Source organism: Leptonychotes weddellii, chromosome 6 (assembly GCF_054177405.1).
Source record: "Leptonychotes weddellii isolate Sample4059 chromosome 6, ASM5417740v2, whole genome shotgun sequence".
NCBI lineage: Eukaryota > Metazoa > Chordata > Mammalia > Carnivora > Phocidae > Leptonychotes > Leptonychotes weddellii.
This window is the reverse complement of record NC_138374.1, coordinates 9,055,071-9,068,024: the sequence shown is the minus strand read 5'-3', so window position 1 is coordinate 9,068,024 and position 12,954 is coordinate 9,055,071. Positions and strand designations below refer to the sequence as shown.

The window sequence follows — 12,954 nt, the reverse complement described above, 5'->3', positions numbered from 1 at the left end:
ATCATGTAAACATGCCACATTTTATTTACTCATTTGCCTATGCTTATGGGCATTTACATCGCTTGCAGGTTTGGCCTGTAACAAACTGTGCACGGCGAACATTCCTGTGTATGTCTCCTTCCACACACGTGCAATCCTTTCTCCATGGCATAGACCAGAGGTTGGCAAACTACAGCCTGCAGGCCAAATCCTGCCCACTGCCTGTTTTTGTAATTAAACTGCATTGGTACACAGCCAGGCCCGTTCATTTCTGTATTGTCTGTGGCTGCTTTCTCGCTCCGATGGCAAAGATGACTAGTTGCCACAAAGACCCTAAAGGCCACAAGACCAAAACTACTGACAATCACCCTTCACAGAAAGTCTCCCGACTCCTGGTAGAGGCCTCAAGGAGAAATGGCTGAGGCAAAGACAGGCTTCTTCAAGTTTATTAATTATCATCAAACTGATTCCCGAAGTGTCAGTTAGCTCTCCAATGAGAGAAGTCAATGCTCCCTCTCCCCCAAGGAAGATAACATGTCCCTTCATTCTACTCTCTCCCTCCCCTGCACTATTCTTGGGAGCTCAGCCATTGCTGTCCATAGCAAGACATGGCTTCTGTAATCCCCATTTTAAGGGATCTGTCAACCATAACATAGGGTCTTTTTTTTTTCTTTAAGATTTTATTTATTTGAGAGAGAGGGAGAAAGAGCATGAGCAGAAGGAGAAACAGAGGGAGAGGGACAAGTAGACTCCCCACCGAGCAGGGAGCCCGATGCAGGGCTCGATCCCAGGACCCTGGGATCATGACCTGAGCCGAAGGCAGATACTTAACGGACTGAGCCACCCAGGCGTCCCCCATAGGGTCTTATTTTGAGAAATCCCTCTTAGCACTACAAAAACAAAAACATAAGGAGACTGTCTTTTCTAAACACCCTCCAGGTTATGCCCTAAAAACAGCAGGACTCTAGAAGGCCCTCCCATCCAAAGCCACCCAACGCCTACCTTTCCCCAATCCCCCAGTACGGTCACAAAGTCCCCTTTGTGTTCATGGCCAGGAACATCTTCCTAAGGGGATTTTAAAGAGAACTTTAAACATGCACTTGACGTGCCCTAGGAGCAAGATCCAAAAGTCCAACCGTTTCTAAAATGATGTTAACATTCAAGTGTAAATTATTTGGATGAAAGCATTTTTTCCTCCTACTCACCATCCTGAGTACAGGCTCCAAGGAGATTTATGATATTTTTGTGTTTTCCAATCATCTTCATCATCTCCATCTCTGACACTAGATCAGAAAGATCCTTCTCTGTGGCATCATCTACAAACATTAGGTAAATTAAAAACCATTTAGTTTTCTCTAACCCATTGACAGCCGCTGCTAGTTGCCAAAAACTTAGTGGAAACAGCATGAAATTGAATTTTAGAACCAGAAAACTTTCCAAATCACCTCCCTCATTTTATTGGTAAGGGGGCAAAGGCCCAGACGGGGAACTGCCCTGATCTGTGTCAAATAGCTAATTTGGGGTCAATGGGGTCAAAAGTCAGGACGAGAATATAGGTCTCTTATGCTGAGGCCAATTCTTTTCTAGCAACCCTCACGAGTGTGGGGGTGTTTAACTTTATCGTGAAGTAAGTCCATCCTCTGACAGATCTATGGTGCCTCCAAAAAACCGTATCAGACTTCAAGGTGCCTGAAAGCAACCGTGAGTACAACAGAAAGGAAGAGGAGGGGAAGATGGGGCATCTCAATTCACTACAGACTTTCTCCAGACCAAATGCCGCTAACCTGAGCCCTTATAGAAGTCACAGACAGGTTCAGGGGACACCTCGTAAGTGTTTACAAAAGTGTGTGTGTGTGCACATGCATTCTGAGTGGGCAAAGGTTCATGCCTTCGACTGTGGGCTTCTCCAAGGGGGGGCTGTGATTCCCAACCTAAAAAAAAAAAAGTTTTATAAATGTCTGCTCTCTAATTTCAAGAAAAACAGCTTAGGTCCCACATTCATGGGCTCATAGCTTCGGCAAGGTGGCAAGACTCTTCCCCACGTGCCTCCCTTTGAGATAATTCGATACGGAAAACTGCATTTACTAAAAAAATGAAATAAGGAAATGCATAGGAGCCACGTGGCAAAAAGCTTTTTAACTTCACAAGCGAAAGAGCAATGTAATTGGCTGGAAGGTAAGATGCACACAGAGCCCAGGGAGGGCTGTCCTTCTGCGGTGAGCCATTCACTGGCTATAAAAATCACCAGGGCCCCCACAGGGCTCCGGGGCTGATGTCCTTCTCCATCCTGAAAGGGAAGGCCAGTCTGAGTATATCCAGAGAAATAAATGCCCAGACCTCCAATTCTGAGCTCCAAAAACCAAACAAGAAGTTCTTGCCAAAAGAGGCTGGAAGCCTGGGCCTTCCCCACGTTTGCCCCGGTCCGTGGCCAGGGGCTGCTGAGGTGGCTGTTTTGGGGCACGCAGCCCCCTACACCTGCCGCACAGGGGGGCAAGGGCACACAGGCAGACCCCGGCCATGCAGGACAAAAGCCAGAGGGCCACCTCTGTTGGTGGGGCACACGCCTCCCTCGCATCAAATCCTAAGGTGAGGAGCTCAAAACACCCAAGCTTTCCTTGGGAGCCATTCAGATCAACATCTTTACAAAATTCTTTTTTTTGGACTATTTCCACCCTGCTACCTCTCCACTCGGAGAGGGACAGGACGACCATTGCATGAAGCCCACAAAAGAAAAGAAAAAGCCTAACTCCAGGAGCATCCACAGTGGGTCGGTACCAGCATCTAAGAACAGACAGGCATCTCTGCCCGGACACATGGGAAAAACTCCGTCCTTTCTCAGTTCCCTACGATAGGGTTTATAACGGAACCATTCCCTTAGATCTCCTCTCCTACACGAATACTACGGAGGAGGAAGCTGACGTTTGAAGTACTATAAGCTCCTTGGACACTGGCACGAAGCAGGGCTGGGCAGTCATCCCACGAATGCCAGGCGATGTTCACATCCCAGGGTAACTGTTCACATGTTCCAGAAGGTTCTGCCCGGCCACCAATCCCACCACCGATTCTGCTCCTTCCCTTTTAGCTTTCTAAGGGCTTCTCCCAGACCAGTGTCAATTCTGCTTTGTTCCTCTTACAAAAGAGAAGGTGTGTCCTCCTCTCCCCACGCCTCCTCCCTCCCTCCCAGAGGCCAACCCTCCTTTATTTGTTAAGTTGAGGCTTGCATCCCAAATTCAGCATACCAAGACTCATCTAAATGAACCAATTATGGGTGAGTTGATATTTCTAAGCACATACAAATATAGAGGGAATAAAAAAATCGCGGCCATCAACAAGGAGCTGACGAAGAACAACCTGGGAGGCTACCCCTTTCTAACAAAACTGGCTTTTCTTTCTTGTAAGTGCACGCAGCTCAAGATAAATCATCTGTCCAGGATGCTGATTTATACTGAAAACTTCTCAACCCCTAGGTCAACTATGTGCTCTCTGACCCCCTGCCATGATAGAGTTCACATGCCACAAAAGGAACATTCTTGATAAGACTCCCCCGCCCCAACACCCACCCGTCCCCCTCCCCGCGCACCTTTCAACATCTTCACGGCCACAGTGACTGCTTCCTTGGGCTTCTCTTTGTCAATTCCCACCGCCTCAGCCATGACCACTTGCCCAAAGCAACCTTCCCCCAGAGGTTTGCCCAGCGTCAGCCTAAATGTGTAAATAGGGGATTAGTGCACAGCATCTGGTGAAGGGGAAATTCCAGAACTAAATATAAAAATCTTTCAGCGGCTTGCAAAAGCATGGAGCATTTATCATATGGAACTAATGAGACCGGGGGTATACACACGCTTGAGTATTTTCTTAGTGACGTTGTAGAGAATGTCAATTACGGGCGGGACAGCTATTAAGTTTCACATTTGTGTTCACGATTTATTTTCTTTGTGGAAGGTATCCTTGCTAGTGAGGTGGTCAGCTTTCCTAAGTGCTAACAACGAGGAGCTTTTGATCTCGGGCCAGTTGAATATTCGTAATTTAGAATGTCTCAAAGAAAAAATGTTAAAGCTGTTCTTATTTTTTGGTCTCTGTGAAGTGATGTCTTTAAAATCACTATTATTCAAATACCAGTGGATTTTACGGTCACATTCCTGGCCAAGTTACATGATATGAATCTTAAACGCATTTCAAGGAATCTCTAATTTTTCCCTAAAGGACAAAGACAATTCTAGAAATTGAGGGGAATCTTTTTTGGCCTAACAGTTTAGAAATCCTCAACTACCCAAAATTAATAATGAAGAAAACCCAGAGTGAACATGATAAACTGTATTTCTAAGCTCAGAAGCTCGGTGCACGTCCTACTAATAGCCACATACTGTCTTTGGACATTCTAGAAGCCGACAGAATGGAGAAATCTTTGGAATACTCATGAATGTGTTTTTTTTTTTTTTTTCCACTTAAGCATAACGCAGCAAAGTATTTAGCAGTCCTATGAGTAAATAAACCGTATTTATGGTAAGCACACAATGGTTTACAAAAGCTAAGCAAAGACTGAGGGCACTGTACATGCTTGGCTGAGGTCATTCTGTTTCTCTCCTGAACTAAAATTAAATTTAGTATCTTGGCAGAAAATAAACATTTGCATTGGAAAAATGGCTAATTTATGTCCTACTGCCCTGTTACTACAAGCGTAACAATCCTTTCTTTGTGCCACGTCTGCCTCCAATCTAATAAACTGCTTCTAAATAGCCTTCATTCACTGGAAATCTGCCCCACCTACATCCGTGCTCAACTCCGTCCTGAAATGCTTAGCACTCACATTTGCCGCACTGAGGGTCCCCCCCGGGTGGGAGCGGACAGTCAGGCACATGCAGACATCCACTGTTGACCGCAGCGTCACGGGGCCCGAACATGAGAGCTGTCATTTCTTAACGTGCGATCACAGCCGCCCAGGTCAGTCCTAGACGCACAAGAATGTGTGCCGGAGACCTCCTACTTGTACACCCAAAGGAGGGAGCGAGGTGGCTTCGGGAGAAACTACCCCGTTCTCTTTCCACACTCTCCAGGTAAAGAAACCATTCTTTGTGTTTTTCTCTGATGCCTCCCAGTTGTTGTTCAATAAACAAGTCCTGAATGAATGAATGGTCTTTCCACTACGGTGCACAACTACACTCCATTAACTCTCCTGACAGAGTGATACCTGCGCAATGCTTTGGTTCCAGCTTACGATGCACATTAGTATCTCCAAACTGGCTCTTGGGGAACAAAGCCAGTGTAGAGCTGTGGGATCAAAATCACGGTGCCCTGTAAGCCACCTCTCTTTCCAAACAGAGCTCGTCAGACCCAGGCTCTAGAATAGCTTAGCTTGGTACCTCTACATTTGTGGATGAGTTTCTTCTATTGTAATTAAACACCTCTCTGACCTAATCTCAGGGAGATACTGACAATGTGAAGACAAATAGGGAATGGGAGCTACACAGAAGCAAGGCAAGAGCTTATTCCAGTTGATGTGATGTAGACGGACAGTCCGTGATTTCCACCTTCCACTACTACCAAGGTTCAGATTCAAGGGACTACAAGTGGTACCCTCGAAGGGAGCTGCTGGCCTTCAAGGACCATCACACTTTATTTCAGAAGGTGGGTCTGGGTGCTGGTTCTGCCCAGAAGACAGAGGACTGGAAGCACAGGATCTGCCTCACACAGTCTCTGCCTAGCCCCACCATGTTGTTGGGGTCTGTGGTTCAGAGCTCCCAGCTTACCACTCCATGAAGGGACACGCAAGACGGGGAAACTCACGAGCCAAGAACTGCACTTGGTCTTGCGAGGTCTATACCATGGTCATCATTTTATAAACATGAAGTTCAGAGAATCAACGTTGCCCAGCCGCTGGCTAGCTGAGCCAGGATTCAAATCCCGCCCAAGACAGCCCAAATACATGGACCTGAAGCCAAATCAAGAGATAAAGAGCTCCCAGTAATGCCTTCAACAGAGCCCAGGTGGTCATGCTCTGACTGAACCAACACCTGATTGGAACGCTTCCACATGATCCAGTAAAGAAAATATTATGGACCACAGGAAATGTGATGTCAGGTACCATATTCAAACCTTTGCAGCCCCATAGGACATTAACAACCCTTAAAAAAGAGCAACGCTGACTGAAGATTCTTCAGGCAATTTGTATTTTATACCTAATTTCCCCCAAAGAAATGAACTATAGAACCGTCATGTTCTAATAACCAGAAGTTGGAATGTCATATCTGCTTTATCAATGAGATTTAGTCCTACGTTTAGTCCATGTGACTGGGTTTGAATTATCCAAAAAGTAAAAAAGTGCTAACAAGGTACTGTCTTGGTTGGGGACCAGCCATGCCTAGCAGCTTTTTAAAAGAACCAGTAAAAGAGAGAGAGAGAGAGAGAGAGAAAACCCATTCTTTTCTTTTTCAGGAGTTGGTTATTTAGAAATAGCATCTCACTCCACTCCTGTTGCATGATCCTTGCAGCTAAGGACCAGAAAAAGAACATGTCAAGCCAACATCCCCATTTATGCCTACAATTCCATTGCGGGATGCGTCCAACAGAAGCACTCACTTATCTCTCGGGAACTCCCACTTTGGATCTTCTGGCAATTCATACTCGGAGACCCCTGCCAACATGGGGGTGTCTGCCGTTGAGGAGAGGCGCGTGGTTATCCTTACCAGCGGGGTGTTGGAGTTCATGGAAGAACTGGACTCGGCGGAAACCTGGAGACAAAACACAAAGACGCAGATGTAATCCTGGCTCTACCTGAGAAGCCTGGCAGCTGGCCAGAGCCCAGCCAGATGTTTGATTCTGAGAAAGGAACAGAAGTGGGAGCGCTGGCCAAAGTCAAGAATTTAGGACCAAAACCACTGGATTCCAGCACCTCTGTCCTCCCTTCTTTGCAGTACCAGATTTCACCCACATCCTAGGTCCCTGAGACCAGGTTTGCAAACATTTTTAGATGGTACCAGAGCCACATATGCCAGCCTTCTGACCCAATTCCTCCGAACAAGCACCTGAGGACAGGGCCACCACCCCATGAGCTTCATGACTGCCTTTTTGCCTAGACCTGTCCCAGAGCCCCACGTGGTCAATCTCCCTGCAGACCAGCTCAGATCATGAATCAATTCTGTGCCTATGAAACTCCACAAAACCTGAGAAAATCAGCTCTTCGATATTTCGTCTGCCTTTTGGAATGAAAAGCTCAATGTCTCAAGGAACTAGCTCGAGGATTCGAATGTGAAGGGCGTTCCAGTAGCTCTAAGTGCCCTAATTCCACGTAACCTGAGGCCCCGGCACTGGGGCCATTCTCTGCTTCTCCCCAGTCCTTCTGGGAACTGGCGGATGCCCAGGCCATTCGATGAAAATCAACGGACCCTTGTCAACTTCTCTTTCAGAAACTAGTGGATTGAACACATGGGACGAAAAGTCAAGGAGCAAAAAACTACATCCTTGATTCATAATCACATGGGAAAGCTCCTCTCCCACCTGCAGCACGCAAGGGCTTCCCCGAGTTTTCTCATTCACCCTCACCCATTTTGGTCTGCGTCTGACAAAATGGTTACTTCTTAAATATAGCGCCTTCCCTGTGCTGGTTTCTATAAAGGAAAACACACGCAGTGCCCACTTAAAGGCCAAATTTGAGAATTACTACACAATCCTGGAAAACCATGGGCTGCTTGACCACCCCCTTATTCTAAACCATGAACGAGACTTGGGAATCAGGAAAGTTGGAGCATGAGGTTTAACATGGTCCAACCAAGCGGCCCGCCCTCCCACCCTGGTTCTGTCCCCTGCATGACTGCCCAGGTCAACTGTACTCCCCAGCTGTGCTGACGAACACCTTTTAAATTAAGGTGCCAAAGACGGAATGCAGACGAACAAACTTAGTTGGGATGACCATTCACAAAATAGAGCCTGAACCATTCCCTCTGTACTTCCCTGGGAACTAAGTTATTTGGAAAACCTTTATTCTCTCCTTTGTAAGCCCAAATTGCCCTTAATGCAGATAGAAACCCGAGAAGATGCCCAAGAATGGACTGGGAGGGGGAGAAAATCATTTTAGGAACAGGGAGTTGGTGTCAGTATTAAAATCAAGTTGTATATGATTTTTAACCCAGAATCTCTATTATCTTTTAAAACGTACAAGAGAATGGGCACCTGCGTGGCTCAGTCGGTTAAGCATCTGACTCTTGATTTCGGCTCAGGTCCCGATCTCAGGGCCATGGGATCGAGCCCCACACTGGGTTCCCCATTCAGCACAGTCTGCTTGAGGATTCTCCCTCTCCCCCCACCCCGCTCCCGCTCTCTCTCTAAATACATAAATCTTTAAAAAATAAAAGTAAAACATACAAGAGAACATTTCTGAGCCTTCTGAGCAATCTTTTGACAGGGAGACTCACTCCTAAATTTAACTATGCAGATAGTACGAGCAATGCTATTGTGAGCACTGTAAATAATTTTTTCTTTAAAAAGGAGCTGAAGAATCATTAATTTTGGAGCTGAGAGAACTTCGTGAATAGACTGGGCTCCCAAAGGCTGAGGCCTCACACCCAAGTGTCCACATGCTCGCGTGGCTGGCGGAAGCAAGGAGGAAAGCACAAAAGGTAACTGTGTGAACTCACGGAACCCACCCCTGCTCCCCACTAATGCCAGGTACTAGGCAGGGACCCCACCCTGGCCAAACAGACGACTTAGAACACCCCTCCAGTGTGTGGGGCCCAACACACTGCACTACACTGACTCAAGGCCATGTGCTAGGGATACAAAAGGAGGCTGGTGTTTTCAGAGACAAAAAGTTCTTCTGGAAAGTTCTCCCCCATGAAGAGGCAAAAATCACCATTCACTGCAATGGGAACTTGTACCTGAGAATCACAGGCAACAGATACCGACCACACTAGTAAAAGTCAACCTCTCGATGAGATGACACCGGCCCCAGATGGCCGCGGTCTAGCAGATTCTGCCGCCATGACTCTCTCTGCAAGGCCAGCCAGGTAGCCTGTCGCTACCAGCCCCGCAGGATTTCCAGAATTCCACCATCGGTGCCTCGTGTGCTGCCATCGGTAGAGAGGAGTGGAAACCCAATGGGGAAGTAACGGGGGGCATGGCTCTGAGTGAAAAGGCAGGTCCTCAAAAATCTCTGCTCTTAGTGGCAAGACTTAAGAGTACGATGGAAGAAAGCAGCCTTCCCATGTGGGGTGTGAGAACACAGCATCGTTTTTAAGCTTTCAGGAAGGATACAGAAGAGATTTAAGAGTGGCCACCTTCAGAGAGAGAGAGACTCAAACAGTTGAGGGATGGGGCAGAATTTGTCTTGCCTCAGAACTTTCCGAGCCATTTGAATTTTATTACCATGCCTATGTGTTTCTCTTACGTTTTAGAAAAAGCACCTTCTTTAACAATAAAAATATGTTTGAAACACGGTGACTTGACTTCTAAAATGAGTTAGAAATGACAAGAACCCCGTCCTTCTCCTTCCCCTGTGCTACTATGCTGGGTTCTACGGCATCTCTGCACCCTCCCATGTGGGCACCCCACTGACCGGCCCCGGCCGAGCAGTCAACCCTAGCTGGTACCCTTCCCCTGCTAACTGTTCACGACACGGGGCCCGGTCAGTTCCCACCCCACAGAGGTACCATGAGGGTAAAATGAGGTCACACCCATAAGGCATTTAGTGCTCAGCCCGGCACTTGCTAAGAGCTCAGTTAATATTTGCTACCAACACCACAACAGCTTTCCCTAGCACCCTTTCAGAATCCTGCACTGCCCGGACCCAAGGGAGCTTATGACCAGCACCTTCCTCTGGGGATCCCAGAAGATCTGGAGCCTGCGGTTGTTTTGCGTGGGAGATGCTAGCTTACTGCGTGCTCCGCAAAGAACGAAACCCCACTGGCATTAAGGGCTGAGACTGCCTTACTGGTTTGGACGATGAGACCCTCTGCTCACAGCCAGGACGGGCTGGGGCTCCAGCAAGTGAAAGAGCAAACCCAAGAAATAAAGGATCGCGGAGTCAGGGGTCAGTCCCAGGGCAGGAGGAAAGCTGGAGCATAAGAACGTCCTCATGACAAATATGGCTCAGAGGCTGCTTAAGAACAGAAAAACCTAACGTTCAGTCAGACGTTAACTGCTCTGCGGCTAACCTATGACCCGAGAGCAATCTTTGCCCACAAACCGATGGCGAAAGTTCACACACATACACATCTTCCTCCAAACAACCTCGACAAGGTTTTCATGTGAAAGCTTTTAAAACGGAAACCCTTGACGAACTTGGTTGTTATCATTACTATTAAAAACCTGAAAATCGTGTTTACGAAAATGATTACTTATGAAAGTTCTGTCCAGATTAAGTGTGGAGGTTTAGATTCAATGTATAAATCTGGAAAATACTTTTGTAAAAAGCAGAAAGGGGGAAAAGAGGTAAGAAAATGCCAGAAGTATGAGAGACTAGAATTTGGTCACTCTGTCCATGGAGGTGTTATCTTAATTTTACCTCCATGCATTTTTATTAAGCTTTTAAAATCCCCTCTGGGACTGTAACCATGGCTGGCTTTCTCTTCATGCCGTTTCTGCTGTGAGCCAACGTGTTTCCGGGGCTTGGCGATTCCTCCATGAAACGTTGCATCTTGCTGGACCTTCTTTCCTTCCGAACATGCCCCTCAAGTAATTCCCACTGTCCACCTGTGAATCCCTTGACTAACACAGCGCTATTAAATTATCACTGAGTTTGGTTTGGTTTTTTTGTTTGTTTGTTTGTTTTTTGCACAAAATCATGATCTTCCCTTATCAGATAGCCTAATTTAAAAATATTCCATGGGTGGCGATCATTAAGTTACTGACAAACAATAAATGGGAACACCCTAAAATAAACCGCCTTCCCGCTCCTCAATCCCCACAGGAACGCTTCTAGCGTGTATTTTCAGTCTCTACTCAACTCCCCACTTTCTGGAATCTCTTTAACACGTGCCATAAATCAAGCTTTTAACGAAATGTGCCTTTTGTATATTTCTACAGTCTATAGGGGAGATTAAGCAAGGAAGTGGGTTTTTTTTCTTTTCTTTTTAAAGGGCCACCAAGAAATAGTGTTACCTCTGCATACTAGAGTAGACTAGATTAGAACCAAGGCAGGGGACCTCACAGAGAGTAAGGCAGGCAGAAGCAAAGAGGGGAGGGGTGACGAATGTGCACGCTAATTCCTGACTCTGAAGCTGTGGATCCACGTTCCCAAGCCAGAAGAGAAGGCCCCGAGTTAACATACTTTTTGCTCTAAGCCCTGCCCACCATTCCCCGATGTCCAAACAAAATGCTTTCACCCACCTCGAACCAGGTGGCTGGGATAAAGGTTCAAGGAGTTTCAGGGGTTGGATTCAAAATTTAATTCATCAGACGAGGTGGTTTATCACTCTTCTCCTTTGCCAGGTCTCTGCCTCCCCCATGCTGCTCCCTGGACTCCATGAATCAACCCATCAGAGCAATGGCTCACAGGTCCTGGATGGGCTGGTTCTTCCTAGAAGATCCCAGTAGCCAAAATCCAAATCAGATCTCACACTGCCCTGTCTTTGGAAGGCTGAGAGGGGAGAACAGCCAATGGGGGCGCCCACATGGAAGGGCAGAGTCCAGTTAGCCATGCACGGCCACTCTCATTACCCACGTGTGTTCTGGAACCAGGGAGGTCTCACTAGACCACCTGAGGAACCAAAAGATGGAGAATATTCCAAAATCATGGTATTTTGCTGCTAGACAGTGAATGAGCTTCTAGGAGTGGAACCCTCCTTCACAGGGTTCATTGTGTTTAATAACCATTAATGCACAGCCCCTACCCAGGAGATGGGTTTATCTGTTTATGGCAAAAGGGAAATCTCCATCCTGCCCTATGGAAACTTTGGCTCCAGAGAAGGAAGTCGATGTACTCACTGAAAAACTGATCCACCAAACCCAGCAATAGCACATGCCTCCTGAACAAACCTCCTCAATTTCCCCTGCACCCCTCTCCCCTGTGTGCGGCACAGGGAAAGTGAAACCCTCTCTTGAACTCATGGATGTGCAAAGGCTGCCTCCCAATGACTAAGGCTATCCACTGGCAGCCCCAGAGACCTACACAAGAGCTGACAAGCTCACGAGGACACCCTCTCTGGGCTGGTCCCCTTGATCACTCTGATTCCAAAGGAGCTCAGGCGCTCCAGGGGCTGGCATGGTATCCGAGCCCCAGCACTGAAAGCAGGATGAACCCCTGTCAAGGGACACAGGGAGACGCTGTGTGTGACCTGCCTCTCCCAACCAAAAAGTTCTCTTGTCTTTCCTCAAGCATCAAAATGCATAAAGAGCCTCAAAAAACTCCTGCTTACTGGGGCATGAACACAAGGAATTTCTTCTTAGCTACCCGAGAAAAGTATTTTTGACTCAAAAAAATAACAAACTGAAATGTCTGTCTCATAACAGTTAAGTCCAGGACAAATTAGTAAATGTCAAGAAGGAAAAACTCACAGCAGGATTAAAAAAAAGAAGAAGAAAGGGAGAAAGAAAGAAAAGAAGGAAAAGAAAAAACACAACTCTTCTTGTTCTAAACAGAGAACAATGATGGATTGAGTTGAGTGAGATGTTGCGTGTATGTGTGTTGGGGGAGGGGCGAGGGTCAGGGCCAAGAAGATAACACTCGAACTCCATCATGAAGACGCTCAGTGTTACCGGTGTGTTGGAGGAGGTTGGGCAAATACAGCATGAAAAGTGGCCTTGCAAATAACTAGAAGAACCCATCCTCAAGACATCTGATTACAGGCTCACCTGTCGCCAGGTAAAGACATGCTTGGCATCCCTGTGGTATTTTCTCTGTCATCAACAATCTGCTGGCCTTTACGGGGCTTCTCATTCCAGCTACAGCCAATAACCCTCTTTTATCCAGATACCTGATAGGAATCTCCTTCCCCACCAAAGGGGCCATGCTTACTGTCAGAGTGCTCTTTGTAAAGAATCACA

The 12,954-nt window shown here is 46.9% G+C and overlaps 1 protein-coding gene across 18 annotated transcripts in view; it reads right to left on the bottom strand.

Moving 5' to 3' along the window:
* FGFR2 (fibroblast growth factor receptor 2) overlaps positions 1–12,954 on the bottom strand; it is a 99,723-nt gene that overhangs the window by 14,707 nt on the left and 72,062 nt on the right. For all 18 annotated transcript variants that reach the window (XM_081823362.1, XM_081823357.1, XM_081823360.1 and 15 more), the window contains 3 exons: positions 6,556–6,707; positions 3,560–3,681; positions 1,185–1,295 (listed from right to left, as the gene is read on the bottom strand). In XM_081823362.1, the coding sequence (XP_081679488.1) occupies positions 1,185–1,295; positions 3,560–3,681; positions 6,556–6,707 (385 nt within the window). The remainder of the gene's footprint in view (positions 1–1,184; positions 1,296–3,559; positions 3,682–6,555; positions 6,708–12,954) is intronic.